Below are 20822 nucleotides of genomic sequence, written 5' to 3'. Positions count from 1 at the left end.
CGGGAGACCCAGAGGAAGCCCCCAGCTCCCAGCTTCGGCCTGGCCAGCCCCGGCTGTTGTGGCCGTTTGGTAAATGAACCAGCGGATGGAAGATCTCTCTCCCATCCTCCCTCTCTTTGTAACTCTGCCTTTCAAATAAATAAATATGAAAAACAAGTAACCCCTCTCCCACTTTGAACAAATGTGTAGCTTCAGTGATTATCTTTTTGGAAATACCTAGAAACAGAATAAAGACAACAGAACAAAATTTTTTTTATTAGACAGTCAAAAACTAAGCAAACAAAAACAAGAAGCAATGCAACGCTATTGAAACAGACACAGCAGAACTTACTTATGCCCCAGAACTGATGCAATGTTATCCGCGTATCAAGCACCCAGCTAGGCTGGGCGTCAGATGCAGCAAAGCCACGCTAATCAGACAGACTGAGCCCCGGGAGCCCACGCTCCAACGCAGAAAGCATAACGGATACTGAAATGAGCCCAGCAAGGCACAACGTATTTCGTGGTGTCTGGGCGGCAGGGACGCGGTCTAGCCTACGGAAGGGCTCTATGGAAGTTAGCCGTGGCGCTAGGGATCTGCGTCGGGGGAAATGGATCGCGTCAGGCAGTCGCTGGTCTCCCAGCAACCGCATCTATGCAGCCAGGGGAACAGCGGTGCAACGTGTGGGCTACCCCCGCGCCCGCCAAGTGCCTGTGCCCTGGACGACTCTCTAAAGTCCCGCTGGACACGTACGTAGACCTGCAGCTCGGTGCAGCCTCGTCCTATCCCGGTTCAGGCAGGGAAATGGCGCTCGTCAACACAGATGAGTGCGCGGTCTGCCAGCGCCTCCTCCGCCGGGTTTGCACTCTGGTGTCACCCACACCCCTCACTGCTCTCTCTGCTTCCCTCCAGACCTATGCGTGAGTGAAGTGAACGCCTGTCACGTCACAGCGCTCATGCTCAAATTCACCTCCTCTCACGACAATTTCTCACCTTCTGCTCCTCCGTAACCACAGGCCTAGAGCACTGTGTGAACCTGCACAGAAGTCCGTTTCTGAATCCTGTCGGGAGCTACGGAGGCTGCACGGTTCTGCGCTGCCAAGCGAGGGAGTCTGATGTGTTCGGTGGCTACCATGACCGCGAGGGGGGCAGAGCCGCCCGCTGAGCACCCCGCCGAGCACAACCACCCCGCACCGATAGATTCTGAGTGTCTCTCCGGACACCCATGCACGAGGATCCGTCAGAAAGTTCAGGGGAAAGTGGAATTAAACTAAGTTTATTTTAGTGCAAAAGATTTGAAATCCATGCAGCTTTTTCAAAGCATTATTTTGTCATGAACTTTTTGAAGAGCCCTCGTATGCATGGATCTCCAAATCTTTTTGTACCAAAATAAACATTTTTCAACCCTATCCTCAACGAACTTTTTTATTTGACAGGTAGAGTTATAGACAGTGAGAGAGACAGAGAGAAAGGTCTTCCTTTTTTCTGTTGGTTCACCCCCAAATGGTCGCCCGGCGCTGAGCCGATCCGGAAGCCAGGAGCCAGGTGCTTCCTCCTGGTCTCCCATGGGGTGCAGGGCCCAAGCACTTGGGCCATCCTCCACTGCACTCCCGGGCCACAGCAGAGAGCTGGACTGGAAGAGGAGCAACCGGGACAGAATCCAGTGCCCCACCCGGGACTAGAACCCACAGTGCTGGTGCCACAGGCGGAGGATTAGCCAAGTGAGCCACAGCACCAGCCCTACTCAACGAACTTTTTTAAAAGCCCTAAAGCTGGCCTCCTCTTGTCCTGCTTCGACAATCTATAAAGCTTCTTGCACAGTTGCAAGTTACTGCGTTTTTTCATATGCAAATAAGTATTTCCAGATGCAGGAACTATTACCATATGCAAATTGGTTATTGTGTCACTAGCTTTTGTTCTGATACCCACATGTACTCCAGAGGTACAAAACAGCTTCTGACCGCCTACCTTCTTTTATGCTCAAATCGACTCATATAGTAGGTGTGCGCATCCGACTACCTCAGTATGTCAGTATAGCTGTACCCCAGTAAAGAACCCCTTATTCATCCGTAGGTGATATTGTTTCTAGCTGATTTTTCATTTATGTCTACTACTGTGTACAGGTAGAGTATATTATCCTGGAATTGCATTTTGAGGAAAATAAAGCATTCGCCCCTTGAAAAGCAGCAGTGCCCACGGAGAGCCATGAGCTGGGCAGAAGAGATACCAAGAACTGCAAGAAGGCCAGAGAGACCTGCGGACAGCGACACAGGGCCAGCGAGGGGGAGATCTTACGACAATGGGTCTCAAGTGTACCCGCAGGCACCATCAGATCTGTTTTGAAAGAGCATAGTGAGTAAGCTTTTACAGACAGAACCATTCTTGCTAAGCAGCGAACACAGACGGGGACACAGGGATGCACGGGCCCTGTGAGAGGTGAGAGGTGAGAGGTGTGGGCCCTGCACAGGGATGCAGTGGGAACTGCTTAGAGGCGGCCAAGGCTGACTTCTGGAGCCACTGGGCACAGGGTGGGGACGCCATATACTCAGGGAGCACGCACATGGGAGAGCGACAGCTCCGTCTTCAGTGTGTGGAATCCAACGTGACCTGAGACAGGCAACCAGAAGTGTCTGTGGGCAGCTGGAACCAGCTGGAACCAGCTGGATCCGCTGTGGCTCCACAACATGAGTCAAGGTCAGGAACCGGACTCCAAAACAGAAAGCGAAGTGCAAAGAGCAGGTGACCCGCAGTGACCACGGGGCCAGCACCTACTGCACACAGCACTGCTGCTGCAGCCCTCGGACTGAGTCGTGGACACCTGTACTCGGACGTCTAGCAGAAAACCAACTCTAACGCTAAGTACACGTCTGCTAGAAGCAGCTCCACTAGGAAACGCTGGTGACGGGAGGGGAATGTCGAAACGGAGAGCTGGAAGCAAAACCTGATTCATAATCGGAAGGAAATACTGGTCCAGGGACCTCCACTGCCCTAACACCTAATCGCACTATAGAATCCCACACGACCCACTCTGTGTAGGAAAGCGGCCCGGCAGGGACACTGTCCTCTGGGCTCTGATTCTGGGCTCCCCAGACACCAAGCGCGCCTGTGAGGGCCTGTCGGTCAGGAGCAGTGGCCCGGCCCTGATCTTGGCGAGCCACGTCTCTCCTGCGAATGACTACGGGAGCACTTAGGGCTACCAGCCGTGCCTGTGTGACTAATCCTGCAGCTCAGGCCTCCCCGTACACACACCTGCACAACAGCTGGCACCCTTCCGTGCAACCTCATGAACTAGAACATAAGCATCTACTTTGCCATCATGACATCAAGAGCCCAAACGGGCCGCTCACGCCAACTGGCTGCTTCTCTCCGAGCTACGCTCGCTGCACTGCAGAAAGACTCTACTTGCATGGAGTCTGTCCCCTAAAGGAACGAGGAGATAAAGGGAGTACTACAGGCAGCACTGAAGAGAGCACTACAGGCAGCACTGAAGAGAGCACTACAGAGTACTACAGGCAGCACTAAAGAGAGCACTACAGGTGGCACTACAGAGAACTACAGGCAGCACTAAAGAGGTACTACAGGAGGTACTAAAGAGTACTACAGGCAGCACTAAAGAGAGTACTACAGGTGGTACTAAAGAGAGCACTACAAGTGGCACTACAAAGTACTACAGGCAGCACTAAAGAGGTACTACAGGCAGCACTACAGAGTACTACAGGAAGTACTAAAGAGTACTACAGGCAGCACTAAAGAGAGCACTACAGGTGGCACTACAGAGTACTACAGGCAGCACTAAAGAGTACTACAGGAGGTACTAAAGAGAGTACTACAGGCAGCACTAAAGAGAGTGCTACAGGCAGCACTAAAGAGGTACTACAGGCAGCACTAAAGAGTACTACAGGAGGTACTAAAGAGTGCTACAGGCAGCACTAAAGAGAGTGCTACAGGCAGCACTAAAGAGGTACTACGGCAGCACTAAAGAGTACTACAGGAGGTACTAAAGAGTACTACAGGAGGTACTAAAGAGAGTGCTACAGGCAGCACTAAAGAGAGTGCTACAGGCAGCACTAAAGAGGTACTACGGCAGCACTAAAGAGTACTACAGGAGGTACTAAAGAGTACTACAGGAGGTACTAAAGAGAGTGCTACAGGCAGCACTAAAGAGAGTGCTACAGGCAGCACTAAAGAGGTACTACGGCAGCACTAAAGAGTACTACAGGCAGTACTGCAGGCGCAGCAGTATTCACATGTCCACTGTTGTTCTCAGCATGCCCCTAAGCACTTCTTGCCTCAGCTTCCCACAAGCTCCCATCCAAGATGCAATGTCTTATGTCCTTGTCTCCAATGGCATGACTAGATCCCTCTGGAACTTCCCAAATCAGTTTTCCTTCGATTAACAAGTCGCGTCACCCAGTGAATGGAGAGGATGGGAGAGAAGCTTCACAGAAAGCCGAGAACGCAGCCCTCGCCAGGCGCGTCGACGACGGCCCACGCTCTGCTTCCGGCCTGGCTCTCGCTGTATGGGGTGCAGCCTGGGCCTCGGAACTTTGGGGCAAAACATGCTTGGGGACCGTGGACTTAAGACTTGAGCTAACTCGGCAAGAACACGTGAACGCTCACTATGATCGGGGCCTGGTTCTGGACGTGAACGGGATGGTGAGGCCCTCAGTCCCGTTTCTAACTGACCACGCACGCCTTGTCTACTTCACTATACTCGATCACATAGGCGGGGTAAATCTGCTCCTTCTGGAAGACGACGAAGACGGAGGGGTTCGACCTCGTGTCCACACAGCTGTCGTACGGCACAGGAGGGCTGGTGTACATCATGTTCCCTTCGACGAAACTGCCAGTAAGCACGCGGGCCACAAACATAACCGTGTTTTTGGCACCGAAGGAGCAATTTTTGTGCGCACAGATGGGGTCTTTTGTGAAGTAGTAGCCTAGAAACAATCAGAAAAAGGTTAAGAATGACTATAGAAAACTACTCTAAAATAAAAGCATTGTTCGCAAAGAGTCTCTATGAGATTGTCTGACATGAGCAGACGACGGGGTGCACGCTGTCAACGACACCTCCCTCGGTACGCTCTACAAACGGCGGTTCCAGTGAACCCAAACCCAAGGAACCATGCCACTCACGGCTGGGCAGCGCCGCTCCTGCCAGGGGTCTCTCGTGACCCAATCCACACAGCTGGCGCAGAGGGGCTGACTGGGTGGGCCGGAACCTCTCAGAGCACCGGCCCCCTGCCCCACTTGCGATGCAGCTCCCTGCTAATGCACCTGGGAAGGCAGTGGCGGATTCCCAAGTGCTCGGGGCCCTGCACCCATGTGGGAGACCTGGAGAAGCTCCTGGATCCTGGCTTTGTCCTGGCCCAGCCCAGGCCATTACAGCCATCTGGGGAGTGAACCAGCAGATGGAAAATCTCTCTCTCTAAATCTGCCTTTCATATAAATATATAAACGTTTAAAAATAACATTGGGCTTTTAAAAATAATAATACTTGTTGCTGGAACGAATCCTGAAGAAGACCCAGGGGAGAAACACCCGGTAGGGTAGGAGGAGCCCAGGGGGCCAGCGTGCACCACAGCGGGCTAAGCCCCTGCCTGCAGCGCCAGCACCCCACGTGGGCTCCGGCTCGGTCCCGGGCTGCGCTTCCCATCCAGCAGCTGACCCAGCAGCAGCGGGTGACCCACGTCCTTGGGCCCCGTCACACGTGTGACAAACCTGGCGGCTCCCAGGCTTCAGGCCCCAGCGGTGCAGCCACCCGGGGGTGAGCCAGCAGCGCGAGCTCTGCCTCTCCGTCTCTCTCCGTAACTCCACCAAATAAATAAACAAATCTGTTTTTTAAGAGGCAAAAAAGGTCACGCTGCCTCTCACACAGCCAGGCAGGGGCTCGGGGCCCGGGCCGAAAGCGCTGGCGTCAGAGCGGCAGCGAGGAAGGCAGTGGCTGAGGGCACCATGTCCCCTTCAGGGCACAGCTCCAGCTCCCCAGACATCCACCTGATCTCCGGGCACTGCCATTCCCGCCACTGTCCTCTCCGTGCCGCAGCGTGTAGGCGCGCCTGGGTGGCAGGATCCCGGGACAGCCTGCGGTGCCGCGATGGCCGTGGTACTCTGGTCCTGAGAGACACCTAGCTCGCCCTATGGGAGCTGGAGGACGGCGTGGTGGGGGCGGGCTGAGGTCCTGAGAGACACCTAGCTCGTCCTATGGAAGCTGGAGGACAGTGTGGTGGGGGGCGGGCTGAGGTCCTGAGAGACACCTAACCCGTCCTATGGGAGCTGGAGGGGGCGCGGGGGCGGGCTGAGGTGCTGAGAAACATCTAGCCCGTCCTATGGGAGCTGGAGAGCAGTGCGGGGAGGGCTGAAGTCCTAAGAGACACCTAACCCGTCCTATGGGAGCTGGAGGGCGGTGGGGGGGGGGCTGAGGTCCTGAGAGACACCTAGCCCGTCCTATGGGAGCTGGAGGGGGTGCGGGGGCGGGCTGAAGTGCTGAGAAACATCTAGCCCGTCCTATGGGAGTTGAGCTTGCTTTGAAACTTAGAGAAACTGCTATTCTGTGAAGATGAGCGATTCCTTTCCGTTTGCTTGGTTTATTGTTTAGAGTTCCACGCCATTTAGGAGCAGTGGAAAGAAAGGACTGTAAACATCTGTGTGCGTCCGGTTTGGGGGAGCTGTTACCATGCAGGCTACGGTGCCTTGGATGAACAGAGGACCGGACTCTTATTATGAAAGGCGGGGGGGGGGGGGAGAGGGAGGGGGGAACGAGAGAGAGAGAGAGAGAGAGAGAGAGAGAGAGAGAGAGGGGGGGGGGGTGTCGAGGGGGGGAGCGAGCGGGAGAGGGAGGGGGGAGGGAGAGAGAGGGAGAGGGGGAGCGAGAGAGTGAGAAAGAGACAGAGCAGAGAGAGGGAGAGGGAGAGAGCGAGCGAGCGAGCGAGCGAGAGCGCTGCCTCCTGGGCGCATCAGCAGGAAGCTGCCTCAGAAGTGGAGCAGAGCTTGACCCCAGGGACTCCAAGACAGGAGCGCGAGGGCCAAGCAGCGGCTGAACCCCAAGTCAGAGGCCGCCCCCCTATTTCAAGTGACTTCACAGGCAGGGGCATGGACAGAAAGAACCACGGCACCTTGCAGAGCACAGGCAGAAAATGCAGCCAAGAGAGGAGGCAGGCTGCAAATGCGCGAGACGGGGCCCCCAGAAGACAGGGCAGGGCCAGGGGCCAGCGGGCCAGCCCCAGGCCCACGAGCCCCCTCCCTGGGCACTGAAGGTTCCTGGGAGCTATTTCCTCTCCGTGGTTACGGAAGAGCGCCATCCACCTCCTAGCTGGGCCCTCGGCCCCAGCACCAACCTTGTCCGTATTTGGTCTCATGAGGTCCATGCAAGGTCCGGTCAAAATTGTTTGCACAAATAGACTCCACATGGGCACGGCCTGTCGCGTAAAACAGGAGTTTTTCCTCTTTATCCTGCATCGTCAGCTTCTTCCTAACGTAAGAAAAGTGAGACTCAGCACCCGGAACAATCCTCTCCCGCTCCAGTACCCACATCAGTCCCAACGAACGTCTCCTTCCCAGCAGCCTTCAAACGCAGCACTAGCTTGAACGCAGCAGCTGGAATTCACGACAACTTAAATGATGGACACCTACAATCACTGCCCCGTAGAGGTACAAAACTAAGAGAAGCTCAAGTTCACACAACGAGAAAACTGCTGGAGATGAGCAAACTGTTGACACCAAAATAAACCAGTGATGGGGCCGGCGCCTGCGGTGCCGGCATCCCATGTGGGCGCTGGTTTGAGACCTGGCTGCTCCACTTCTGATCCAGCTCTCTGCTGTGGCCTGGGACAGCAGTGGAAGATGGCCCCAGTCCTTGGGTCCCTGCACCCACATGGGAGACCTGGAAGAAGCTCCTGGCTCTTGGCTTTGGATCAGCCCAGCTATAGCCATTGCAGCCAATTGGGCAGTGAACAAGCAGATGGAAGACCTCTCTCTTCTCTCTCTCTCTCTCTCTCTCTCTCTGCCTCTCCTCTGTGTTAACTCTGACTTTCAAATAAATAAATAAATAGATCTTTAGAAAAACTGACCAGTAAATATGATCTTAAAGAACAGATCTGAATCCACCGTGTCAGGTTTTACACAAGGAAAACCGAGGTGCAGCCACCAACCTCTGAAAAGTGTTCCAGAGCCTGGGATTCTCGATCTTCTTTATCTTCTCGATCTTGACATTCTTCATCGAGGTTTTAAAATGCTCGCTTATGCCGATATATTCTGAACTGTGGGTGCTGAGCTCCAACAGCTGGGGGAAAATGACACAATAAACGTGAGACAGGAAGTACTGCAGGCAGCCCGGGGCACGGTGTGGCCCCTTCCAGCAGGAGCCTCAGTGCCAGGCCTCTGGCAGCAGGCGACACCGCTGGCTGAGGCTTGCACGTGTGGCAGTTCACCCCGTCTGAACCAGGCAGACAGGGACTATCTGTTCGGGTCAATGCAAGGCTAACACAGCCTCCTGCCAAGGAGCAAGGGGACGTCCCCTGTGGCGTCTGGTTTAGTCCGAGGAGCCAGGAAGTCCCGTGCTTAATGCTCCCAAACCACGCAGGAGCAAAGGCACTGAGGTGCCGAGGGGCCCAGCAGAGCAGCCAGCACGAAAGCTGGAGCTGATGAGAGGCCACGCCCGCCCGGCACAGGGTGCCTGAGCAGGCGGGCCGACAGGGAGCCTTCCACAGACCCTCCCACTGTTTAGCTGCAGCCACAGAAAAGCCGCTTTTACTCTCCGAGTCCCAGTTCTCTCGTCTGTAATACACAGACAGCAACATCGAGCTCCCAGGGTAGCTGTGAGGATCTGCCCAAAGGAGACGGTGTGCGGCCGAACCCGGACACAGCCGGTGCCCTCCGGGAGAGCCGCCGTCACCCTGTCGATGTCTGCCCTCGCGCGCCACCCAGAGCTCTGCAGAAGCCAGCTCGTGCCTCCAAACAGACACACATGGCCTCGGGCGTTCGGTGTGTCCACAGCAGCATGCGGGGTCGACGCCCACTCCGGTTCCTGACCCCAGCTGCCCACCGCTGCAGACCCTGGCAGGCCGCACGCGACGGCTCGAGACTGGGTTCCTGCCGCCCAGGTGGCAGATCAAGCCTGCGTCCCTGGATCTCTGGTCCAGTCCCAGCTGTCAGCGGCATCTGGGGGTGACTAGTAGATAGGAATGCTCTTTCTGTCCCTTGCAAATTCAAAAATATTAATAAACACATATAGCAGAATACATCGTCCCACCCTTCAACCTCACCCCAAAACAAGGGAAACCAGGTACCTGATATCCGTCCGAGGGCTGGGGGTCGGCGACTGGCTGAGGGAGGTTCGAGGAGGAAGGAGGCTCTGGCTGGCTCTGCACCTGCGGACAGCTGCAGACAGAGAGCGGGGCTCAGCGGGGTCCCCGCCCCTGACGCCCAGCTGACTGTGACCCTTAACTCCCGCCGCGGCGCCAGGCCGCTGCCAGCAACACTGTCCGCTCTGTGTGTCCTGTGGGCACATTCCGGGACAGAGGTGCCAGCAACCATGCTTTAAAAACAGGGCATTTGCTAAATTAAATACTTCCTTTCCCACTGGTTTAAAATGTAAAACCATCGGCTCTTTTGTATTTCTGCTCCACCTTCGGAGGCCCCGACGTGTTGGCCTGAGCAAGGACGTCCTCAGGTTCTCTGTCAGATGATCAACATTCAGTACACCAGGGACTTGGAGCAGCAGCCTGCCTTTCCTGCACAGACTGTCTCGCAGGACAAGCACGGGGAACACGGGGAACACGGGGAACACGGGGAACACGGGGAACACGGCTCTTCACCGCTGACCCGCAGGCCGTCCCCCGCCGGAGAACTGACGGAAGACCACCATGCAGCACCGAGGGAGGGCCCCCCGGGCGGGGCTCTTAATCCGCATCACTAAACACAGGATCTGCCCCTGACTGCGGTGGACACCGGTGGACACCAGCCCCTTGTGGAGTGTCAGCGTCGTGGGCCAAGGACAACAGGAATCCAACCAGCGGCTACGTCTGAGCACCACTTACAGGAATTCCACATCCAACGACCCCACGAGGAGCCAACTCGCTACACTGCTGGTTCAGGTCAAGATAGTCCATCACCCAGTCTCTTAACAATATTGGCTGGGGCAGGTGTTGTGGCACGGGGGTTAGGCTGCTGCCTGGGACACCTGGGATTGAGCCCGCCTCTCTTTCCAATCCAGCTTCCTGTGGTGTGCACTCTGGGAGGCAGCAAGTGAAGACCCAAGTACCTGGGTCCCTACCACCCACGTAGGAGCCCGGGTTCAGCCAGGCCCAGTCCCAACGGCTGCGCCCATTGTAGGGGTGAACCAGCAAATGGAAGGCCTCTTCCTCTCTCTCTCTCTATAACTCTTCCTTTCAAATAAACAAATATTTAAAACTTGAAAATAAAGATTTTAGAATGAGAAAAACTGGCCCCAATTTATCTGTATTTTATTTACTTATTTTTTTATTTTTAAAAATTTATTTCCATTTTTACTTACAAGGCAGAGGGATACAGAAAGATTGTGGTCTTCCATCTACTGGTTCACTTCCCGGATGCCTGTAACGGCCAGGGCTGGGCCTGGCCCAAGCCAAGAGCCCAGAATTCAATCCAGGTCTCCCATGTGGGCAGGAGGCACCCGAGTTCTTGAGCCACCACCTGCTGCCTTAGCAGGAGCGGAAAGCCAGCACTTGAACCAGGCCCTCGGACATGGACAGCAGGTGTCCCACTGAACCGAACGCCCACCCATTTGTACTGTAAGCTGATTCCAACTCTGGGTGCGTCCCAAAGCGACACTCAGTCAAGAGCAGAGTGCATACACACAGTGGTTTCCTGGGCCTCCACTGCCTGACATCACAGCCATGTGCGTCTGCGAGTCCGGGCCGATGCTCAGTGATGAAATCAGAGTAAGGCACGTTTTTCCGGACAAAGCACCATCGCTCAGCCGCACGTGCCTGTATGTGTACCTGCAGTACAGGCAGGACTGAATGCGCTTCAGGAGGCCCGCACACAAGGAACTGGGCTGTGGTTCCCTGCTCAGCACAGCGCTCGAAGCCCCTGCTCGGTCCCAGGCGAGCGCGTGTCCCTCCTGGGCCAGGGCAGCATCTGAGCCCGTTCTCACCACCACTTCTTTGTCAACTCATTTCATGCACTGATTTTGCTACCTATTTATTATCACGATGTGCCATGCCAAAGCTTTGAGGAACGGATGATCTGGGAGTGGGGAGGAGGCAAGAAGGAGAAAGAATCGTGCTGGGGATGACACACAATTAACCATACTGGATACTTTGAAAAGTTGGGGCTGGCTCGTGGTGCAGAGGGTGAAGCTGCCACCTGCAATGTCAGCATCCCGAATGGGGGCCAGTTCAAGTCCTGGCTGCTCCACTTCCATCCCAGCCCCCTGTTATGACGCCCGGGAAAGCAAAGCAGAGGAGGGTGCCCCAGTGCTTGGGTCCCTGCCACCCAGGTGGGAGACCGGATGGACTTCCAGGCTCCTGGTCCAGCCCTGGCAATTGCAGCCATTTGGGAGTGAACCAACAGATGGAAGATCTCTGTCTCTGTTTATCTCTTCTCTCTCCCTTCCTTTCTCTGTAACTCTGCCTTTCAAGTAAATAAAATAAATCTTTTTTTAAAAGTTAATGGAAAATTGGAATGAAAACATGGTGCAAAAAAAAAAGTGGCAATCCGCGCCGAGAGGTTTCCTAACGCTCATTTCCCGTGACCTTTGCGAAGGCCTCTCCTACTGCCGAGGACGGGCAGCGAGCATGACGTGGTCACTGCAAGCGGTGCTGGGGGCAAGAGAGGGCCACAGCGGAGGCCTGCGCGGCCCTGCAGCCGCGTCAGGAAGGCGGGGATCTGCGGGTGTTGGCAGAGGGTGGGAGACCCCGCAGCAGCTGTGACACGTGCACCTCGCCGGGCCACAGCAGAGCCATTCCAGGAGAGCGGAGAAATACAAGCCAGCTTCTTCCCTCGGAAACACACGTGCCCAGCAAGAAACCGCCAGCCGCGGTTCGAAGGTCTGCTGACCAAAGGGCAACAAAGGATGGTTTCCGTGGCTGGGGCTAAACGCGAGGAAGGGAACTGTTAAAAAGCCCCATGACTTAGATTTCTTTTAAAAAAACATGCAGTTTTGCTGCTCTAAGGAAACACAGTTCAAACGGAATTCCATCCAGACTTCATGTCAGAATCACTGTTTTTTTAGGAGTTATTTATTCATTTAATTGAAAGACAAAGTAACGGGGGTCAGGGGACAGAAAGAGAGACGGTCTTCCATCGGCTGGTTCACGCCTCCAAGTGGTCACAACGGCCACGGCTGCTGCAGGCCAAAGCCAGGAGCCTGGAACTCCACCTGAGCGCCCACAAGGGCGGCCGGGGCCATCCTCTCCTCTGCTGCTTTCCCAGGCGCACCAACAGGAAGCCAGCATGGAAGCGGAGCTGCTGGGACTCGAACCGGCACTCTGATATGGGATGCCAGCGTCACAGAGGCTTAACCCATTGTGTCCCAAGGATCATTCTAATGAGCAGACACAGTTACGATGATGTCATCAATTGCCTGAATGCAGGCGGCACCCCCACGCCGTCTTATTCTGCCTTTTCCCCACCAAACACCGGTCAGGAACTTGAGTAGCCCCTTAGCGCCTCGTGCACCAGACTTCCTGGAAGTCCCAGGAAGCCAAGGACATTGCCTCTCCCTTCCGAACCCTTCATGTGTCTTAGTTTATTAATTTGAATATTAAAAGCATTCAAGGGACCATGGCAGATTCTAATTCTAGGGTAATCAAATTCTAGGAAATCAAAAAAAAAAAAAAGAAATTCAGACAAAATTAGGCACTCAGTGGTGGAGGGTAAGGTTGAAGGGGTAAGACGGGAACTCGGAGGTTAAAATTAAGTCATCTTCACTATAACACAGTGGTCCCCACATACCCCCAGGGGATACATTCCAGACACCCAGCGGATGCCAGAAACCATGAACAGCACTGAACCTACTGATACTGCTTTTTCTTGTACATTATCTGGCAAAGCTCGATTTGTAAATTGGGCACAGTAAGTGACTGACAACACCTATAATGAAATAGAACAACTACAACAACATGTGGTAGTGAAACTTCTGCACATGTGATCCCCCTCCCCCTCCCCCCATCTTCCTGTGCTGGGCACTGTCACTCAGCATCCTTGGGTCCCCCTCTCCCCCTCCCCCTCCCCCACATCTTCCTGTGCTGGGCACTGTCACTCAACATCAGTGGGTTCTCCCCTCCCCCTCTCCCCCTCCCCTCCCCTTCCCCTTCCCCCCCTCACATCTTCCTGTGCTGGGCACTGTCACTCAGCATCGTTGGGTCTCCCCTCCCCTCCCCCCCCCCATCTTCCTGTGCTGGGCACTGTCACTCAGCGTCGTTGGGTCTCCCCTCCCCTCCCCTCCCCTCTCCCCCCCCCATCTTCCTGTGCTGGGCAGTGCCACTCAGCATCCTTGGGTCTCCCCTCCCCTCCCCTCCCCCCCATCCTCCTGTGCTGGGCACTGTCACTCAGCATCCTTGGGTCTCCCCTCCCCCTCTCCCCTCCCCTCCCCTGCCCTCCCCTCCCCCCCATCCTCCTGTGCTGGGCACTGTCACTCAGCATCCTTGGGTCTCCCCTCCCCTCTCCCCCCCCATCTTCCTGTGCTGGGTAGTGCCACTCAGCATTCTTGGGTCTCCCCTCCCCTCCCCTCCCCTGCCCTCTCCCCCCCATCTTCCTGTGCTGGGCACCGTCACTCAGCATCGTTGGGGGATTGCTTTCAGGATGCTTCCTGGATACCAGAACCTGCAGGTTTTTATATAAAGCGCAGCTTTTCCATATAACCTACACACATCTTCCTACATATATATAATTTTAAAAGACTTATTTGTCACTTATTAAATCTAAGGCAGAATGACAGAGCGAGGGATGGACAGGTAGAGAGACAGAGATCCTCCCTCTGCTGGGCCAGGCTAACCCTGATCCATCCGGTCTCCCACGTGGGCTGAGGGGCCCAGGGACTTGAGCCATCCTTCACTGGCTTCCCAGGGCACTGGCAGGGAGCTGGATGGGAAGAGGAGCAGCTCTGACACGGGAGGCTGGCGCGCAGGCGGAGGTTAACCCATGGGCCACGGCACCCTTTCCTGTGCACCTTCAATCATCTCTGATTACTTATGTTCACACAGTGTAAAGCCTATGTGAGGGAGACACACGTGCACACAGCGCACACACGTGTGCACACACACAGTTAACTGCAGGGGAATAAAAATCGCACGAGGAGGGGCCAGCGCTGCGGGCCGCGGTAAGTCTCTGCTTACGATGCCAACATCCCATATGACAGCACCAGCCTGAGTCCAGCTGCTCCACTTCCAGTCAAGCTCCCTGCTGATGCCTGGGAAGCAATGGCAGACGGCCCAAGTGCACGCACATGGAAGACCTGGATGGAGCTCCCGGCTCCAGATTCCAGCCTGGGCCTGCCACTTGGGGAGTGAATCAGAGGATGGACGAGCTCTCTCTGTCTCCCTCTCTCTCCCCACCCCACCCCCACTCTCAAGCTGTCACTCTGCCATTCAAATAAATAGATTGAACAAATGTTTTTTAAAAAGTAGTAAGAGCAGCTACAGGTACCAAACACTGATGTATCATCGCAGTTCTGTCCGGAATGTATTGATCAAGCAACCTGGAGGACATATTATGACGAAGCCATTTTATGGATGAGAGGGTTCAGAGTGAGTCCTTGGTCCAAATCTAGTCCACTAACAACACGCGGGCAGACTGTGGACCCAGGCGATCCGCAGCCGGGCTGCGACCCGAGGCTGCTCCAGTTCTCAGGCGGGACAGGGGCCACTCCCGAGGCCCGGGCACGGCTCAGTTCCCAGCCTATTCGTGGATCCTTGCAAGAGGCTATTTTCCAGTCTCTCGCATTTCTTTTTATAATTTCCTTTTTTATGAACTACCCTGGACACTTGCAACCAAAAGAACCTAATTAGAACACCTTGATTCCCTCTGCCTTGAAAGCTGTTTACATAATCATCCATCACCCAGGAAACACCATAATGTTCACAGACAGTGTAATTTTACTACACATTCCATGAGCAAACAGTTACAATGACTCGCCCACAGCAAAAATGTCCTTGAAACACCCCCATCACTGTGACTTGGTCCGATCATCATGTCACTTAGATTAAACTAAAACGAAAGAAGCAGCTCTCCCCATCAAGCTCACTTTCTCCAGCCCTCCCTCTGGCTTGTCTCTCCATCTCACTCTGCACCTCCCGTTCTCCACAGGTCAGCGGCGAAATTAAAGACACACAGAGGAACCCACAGCAAAACAAGACCCCACACGGCGCCTACCTCTTAGGCACCCCCAGGAAGCCAGCCGCTCACGGCGGGCCCGGGTGAGAGAGCTGCCCAGAGTTGCCCGGGGGTCAGGGGAGACACTGGCCCCCTGCGCTGGCACTCCTGTCACGCCACCCTGCTTCCCCAGTGCCCTCCTCACTCCTCATTCCGCAGGAGCGCACTGGGCGCCGAGGAGCCCGCCCGCGGAGCCCGCGGCAGCGCGGGGCCACTTACTCCAGTATCCTTTTCATCTGCTCCACCTCCCACAGGGACACGAAGGCTGGCCTCCTCGCAACGCCCTTCTGAGTCTTGGAAGCTATGTTGGTCTGAATCATCCCTTTAGGTGAAAACAAACAAACAAGAATCAAGAATTAGTCCGGAAAGGCTTCTCGTAGTTTGTCCCAGGGCTGTTGACACAGCAAACTTCTGTGTAGGTACGAAAGACCCGACCCTCTGGACGAAACCGCTCGCGAGAGGAAAACTCGTGCCTCAACGCTCCTATGACGAGACCCAGAGAGCAGCGCGGTGCCAAGGTATCCGCCAGAAACAAGAGACCTACGTTCACACGAAGATCGGCACACGTGCTCACAGCAACATTCGTGTCTGGTTGTTATTACTTGGTTAGATATTACCTGGCAATTACAATAACAAAAATGGAAACAACCCAAATTTCCGTCACCTGCTGAGTTCAAAACAGGCTGCAGTGTATCCGTGTAATGGAATTTCACCCAGCAAGAGGAAGATGAACTACCATACAAGCAGCAGCACACACGAAGCCACTACGCCGAGGGGCAGAAGTCAGCAACATGCAAAGTATACTCCAAAGGTATCGGCCTGGGGCCTGGGGCAGGGGGTCAGCCCTGGTGGGCCTGCTGCTGGCCATGGAGCTGGGGGAGTGGTGATGTGGGCAACTCTTTGTCTTCCTGCTTTCTTCACCACGACTCTTGTGGCTATACCAAGATGAGGCACCGTGGTCTCCCCGGCTCCCAGGACACGCGTGTGGACAGCTCGACACATGTCAAGTCGCCGGCACAAGATGCATCGGGCGCACCATGCACTCTGGGGAGCCAGGTTCATTTTGCCATGGGACCCTGCAGGGACCTGTGACTGCGGGATCCTGATGGCTTTGTCCCAAGGCAAGAGGCCCTGGACCTGCCCGGGATTGGGCAGAGGCCTGCGCCCGAGACAGACCTGCTTTGGCATGTAGCACCACTGGCCTCTTGCAGGCCTGAGGTGCACCCCAAGCTTACACTGGGCCTGGCAACTGTGTGACCCACCTACAGCCTGCCGGAGTAGTAGCCGCGGGACTACCTCTACCATCTCCCCTACAAGCTGGAGTAGGCAGCGTGGAGTCCCACGGCTGCTTTGGGACTCGGTGCCAGGCTGATCAAACCCAGCAGAGACCAGCTCCCAGCAATCCTGCCCCCAGGCCAGCACCTGCAGACGGAGCCACTGCCCCCTTCAGCACCCCACAGAGCTCCGTGGTCCCCGCCGAGCGCTCCGGCACCCCAGCCAGCATCAGCAGTGGCTGACGGGCAGTGCTGGGCAGCGAGCCCACCTCAGCAGGGGCGCTGGTCTTGCTGGGCTGAGGGCTCCGGAGGTGGTCTTGCATTGTGGCAGTCAAAGACACGAGACAAGGAATCGAGACTACCACAGGCCCAGGGAGAGCTGGGAGGGACGGACTGCCGGCCCAGGGAGCGGCTGGGAGGGACGGACCTCCACACGGCAGTTCTGGGAAAATCCAGGTTGCGGCGTGTTACAAGACCGCATCACTAAAACCTACCAACAGCAGACCTGGCCAACTACGACTTGGCGTACTACCTAGGGCAGCAGCGGCATAAATACCCACAGGCCCAGAGACAGTAAACAAACCGCCTGGAACTTCTAGAAGGATGGCCCCAAGTGAAGCCAGCCTGCTGTCACCAGTACTTCAGTGTGCACACGGTGTTGTGTACCACCGAGCACCGGGCACTCCCAGGGAGCACCAGCACCGAGCACCAGGCACCAGGCACTCCCAGGGAGCACCAGCACCGAGCACCAGCACCAAGTACCAGGCACCAGGCACTCCCAGGGAGCACCAGCACCGAGCACCAGGCACTCCCAGGGAGCACCAGCACCGAGCACTCCCAGGGAGCACCAGCACCGAGCACCAGGCACTCCCAGGGAGCCTGAAGAGCAAAACAAGGCACCAGAAACCCACATCCAGAGCTGAAATTTCCAGACGCCTGGACGGATGTTTCAGAACAGCTGTTCTGAGGAAATCCAACAAAACTCAAGAGGACAGAGACGGCGCAACCTTCTAGCGAGGGTTGATGGAGAGAAGGAAATGATTGAACAAGCGCAAGCAGAAATGCTGCAACTGAAAAGCACACGGGAGAGGCTGCCGGCACGCAGGGCGCTGAGAGCAGCGGTCAGACGGGAAGGGCCGGCTCAAGCTCAGGGCAGCTGACAGCAGAGGGAAGGCAGAGCGCGGAGAGCAGCCTGCGGCAGGTCCGGGGCAGGCAGTCAAGTCACGGAGCCCAGGGAGCCCCGGAAAGGCCAGGAAAGCGCACGAGCTCAGGATACAACACCCCCCGGCCCAGGGAAGCCTGCAGAAAGGTCGGAGGTCACCCATCACCCAAGCCCGGTGAGGGCCAAGCTGCCCCGGTGAACGGACAAAGCAAGGGGCCCCGCGTGCCTGACGGCCGATCCTCGGAGAACTCTCAGGAGAGAAGGGGTTTTCACCGAACCACACGGAAGAAAGGACAAAATCCAAGAATACTGTGTCCAGCCTCCACGCCACACCCCTCAGATAGGAGGGCTACACAGTCCCAGACACACACCACGGGATCTGGGCCCGCGTTCACCACGCTGGCTCCGCACAGCACTGGAGTCCTCGCGAAAGCCATCGGGCAGGAGGAAGGGGAGAGGGAGTGAACGGAGAGCAGTCCCACTGTGCCTGCGTGCAGACACCATCTCACCCAGGGACCCTGCGCCAGCGCTGTGACACAGCAGGGTGAGCCACACAGCAGGGTGGTGCGGGCAGCCTGTCAGCGCGCCGGTTTGAGGCCCAGTCGCTCCACTGCTAATCCAGCTTCCTGCTAATCCCCCTGGGAAGGCAGCGGAAGACGGCGCAAACACTTCAGCCCCTGATCCCATCTGGGAGACCCAGCTGGAGTTTCCAGTTCCTGGCTTTGGCCTGGACCAAACCTGGTTGCTGTAGCTATTTGGGGAGCGAACCAGTAGATGGAATATATCTCTATCTCTGTCTCTCCAATATATAAATCTTTAAAACATATTACAGGGGCCGGCGCTGTGGTTTAGCGGATAAAGCTGCCGCCTGCAGTGCCAGCATCTCATGTGGGCGCCAGTTCAAGTTCTGGCTGCTCCTCTTCCAGTCCAGCTCTCTGTTGTGGCCTGGGAGGGCAGTGGAGGATGGCCCAAGTGCTTGGGCCCTGCACTCACATGGGAGACCTGGAAGAAGCTCCTGGCTCCGGATCAGCTTAGCTCCAGCCGTTGCGGCCATTTGAGGAGTGAATCGGGGATGAAAGACCTCTCTCTCTCTGCCTCTCTGTAGCTCTGCCCTTCAAATAAATAAATAAAATCTTTAAAATATATTACAGAGCCACACTAATTAAAACAGCATGGTACTGACATAAAAGCAGACCCCTGTGGAACAGAATCTACCCTAGAAGTAAACCCACACATCCACAGCCAACTCATCTTTGACAAAGGTGCTAAGAACACGCATTGGAAAAAAGGACAGTCTCTTTAATAAACATTTTGGGGACAAAGGATATCACAAGAATGAAACTAGACCCCTACCTCTCACCAGTACAAAAATCAACTAGAAATGGATTAAAGACGTGAATGTGAAACCTGAAACTTTGGAACTATTAGGAGACAGCACAGGGACAACACGGGATTGATTCTGATTCCTGCTTCAACCAGGCCCAAACCTGGCCTCTGCAGGTCTCTGTGCATGTTTGGGGTTTGCCCAGCAGATGGGAGCGCCCTCTCTCGTCTCTGCCTCTCCTTCTATCTGTCCCTCTTTCTCTGCCTCTCAAATCAATAAAAGAGAAAAAGAAAAGACAGGGCAAGCTCGTGGCCTGGCAGGCAGAGGGTCACTGTGGCAGCACAGGGGTCAGGCCGCCCCTCAGACACCTCCCCCTAGCAGAGGCTGTTTGAGTCCGGCTGCCGGCTGCAGATCCAGCTCCCGGCTGTCGCGCCTAGGAACAGGCAAAATACGACTCGTGCACTTCAGTACTGTCCACCATGTGGGAGGCTGGAGTGGGGCTTCTGGCTCCTGGCCCAGACCCAGCTAGTGCAGCCATTCAGGGAGTGAACCAGCAGATGGAAGATTCTCTCTCCCTGTCAAATAAATTAATCTTGAAAAGAAAACAAAAACAGACGCCTGCATCCCATAGCGGAGTGCCTGGGTTTGATTCCCACTCTGGCTCCCAATTTCAGCGGCCTGCCGGGTAGACCCCCAGGGGTAGCTGCGTCCCTGTCACCCTCGCGTGAGCCTCTAGGGGGCAGCACTGTGGCATAGTGGGTTCAGCTGTCAGGGGCACCAGCATCCCATGAGGCTGCTCCACTTCCCATCCAGCTCTCTGCTAATGGCTGGGAACGCAGCGGAAGAGATGGTCCAAGTGCTTGGGCCCCTGCGCCCATGTGGGAGACCTGGAGGGGGTCTCCCATGCAAATGCAGGGGCCCAAGCACTTGGGCCATCTTCTACTGCTTTTCCAGGTGCATCAGCAAGGAGCGGAATCCGAAGTGGAGCAGCTGGGACTCGAACCAGCACCCATATAGGATGCCGGCACTGCAGGCGGCGGCTTTACCTGCTGCGCCACAGCACGGGCTCCTAAAAAACTTTTTTTAAGAAGTTGTGGCCTCTAGCTGCAGCCCTGGCCCAGCACTGGCCGTTTTGAGCATTTGAGAAGGTGACCTAGCAGACAGAGGCTCTGTGCATGTGTGTGTCTATGTGAGTGTGTGTGTCTGAGGGCGTGTGTGAGTGTATGTGTGTACTTATGCACACGTGTCTGCCTTTTGTATAAAGTATTTTTTTAAAGATTTTTATTTGAGAGGTAGAGTTACAGACAGTGAGAGGGAGAGACAGAGAAAGGTCTTCCATCCGCTGGTTCACTCCCCAGATGGCCGCAACGGCCAGAGCTGGGTCGATCCGAAGCCAGGAGCCAGGTGCTTCCTCCCAGTCTCCCACACGGGTACAGGGCCCAAAGACTTGGACCATCTTCTACTGCTGTCCCAGGCCATAGCAGAGAGCTGGATTGGAAGAGGAGCCGCCGGGACTAGAACCGGCACCCATATGGGATGCCGGCACCGCAGGCGGAGGATTAACCTACTGCGCCAGAGTGCCAGCCCCTGTCTCAAGTATTTTTAATAAAAATAGAGAAGACAGGAACCCTGTGACCTGCTCTGAGCGGGATTCTGGGAACAGCAGCTGTCGTCTCTCCACCACCCTGTTCGATCACCAAAGAAAACATTTTTAAATTTAAGTCATCT

The 20822-nt window shown here is 55.5% G+C and overlaps 1 protein-coding gene across 5 annotated transcripts in view; it reads right to left on the bottom strand.

The window, feature by feature from the left end:
• Positions 1 to 228: 228 nt before the first annotated feature.
• ZC3HAV1 (zinc finger CCCH-type containing, antiviral 1) overlaps positions 229 to 20822 on the bottom strand; it is a 59567-nt gene continuing 38973 nt past the window's right edge. For 4 of the 5 annotated variants that reach the window (XM_070071438.2, XM_070071439.2, XM_070071440.2 and 1 more), the window contains exons 9-13: positions 15554 to 15656; positions 9268 to 9358; positions 8131 to 8261; positions 7318 to 7451; positions 229 to 4920 (exon numbers count right to left, since the gene is read on the bottom strand). In XM_070071438.2, the coding sequence (XP_069927539.2) occupies positions 4658 to 4920; positions 7318 to 7451; positions 8131 to 8261; positions 9268 to 9358; positions 15554 to 15656 (722 nt within the window). In that variant the 3' untranslated portion in view covers positions 229 to 4657. Of the gene's footprint in view, positions 4921 to 7317; positions 7452 to 8130; positions 8262 to 9267; positions 9359 to 15549; positions 15657 to 20822 lie in introns of those variants that run through there. The other variant, XM_089329687.1, reaches the window with a different exon arrangement.

Source organism: Oryctolagus cuniculus, chromosome 3 (assembly GCF_051225735.1).
Source record: "Oryctolagus cuniculus isolate XC-2025 breed Fujian yellow rabbit chromosome 3, ASM5122573v1, whole genome shotgun sequence".
Taxonomy (NCBI): Eukaryota; Metazoa; Chordata; class Mammalia; order Lagomorpha; family Leporidae; genus Oryctolagus; species Oryctolagus cuniculus.
The sequence above is the reverse complement of the archived record's forward strand: the minus strand, read 5'-3'. Positions and strand labels throughout refer to the sequence as shown.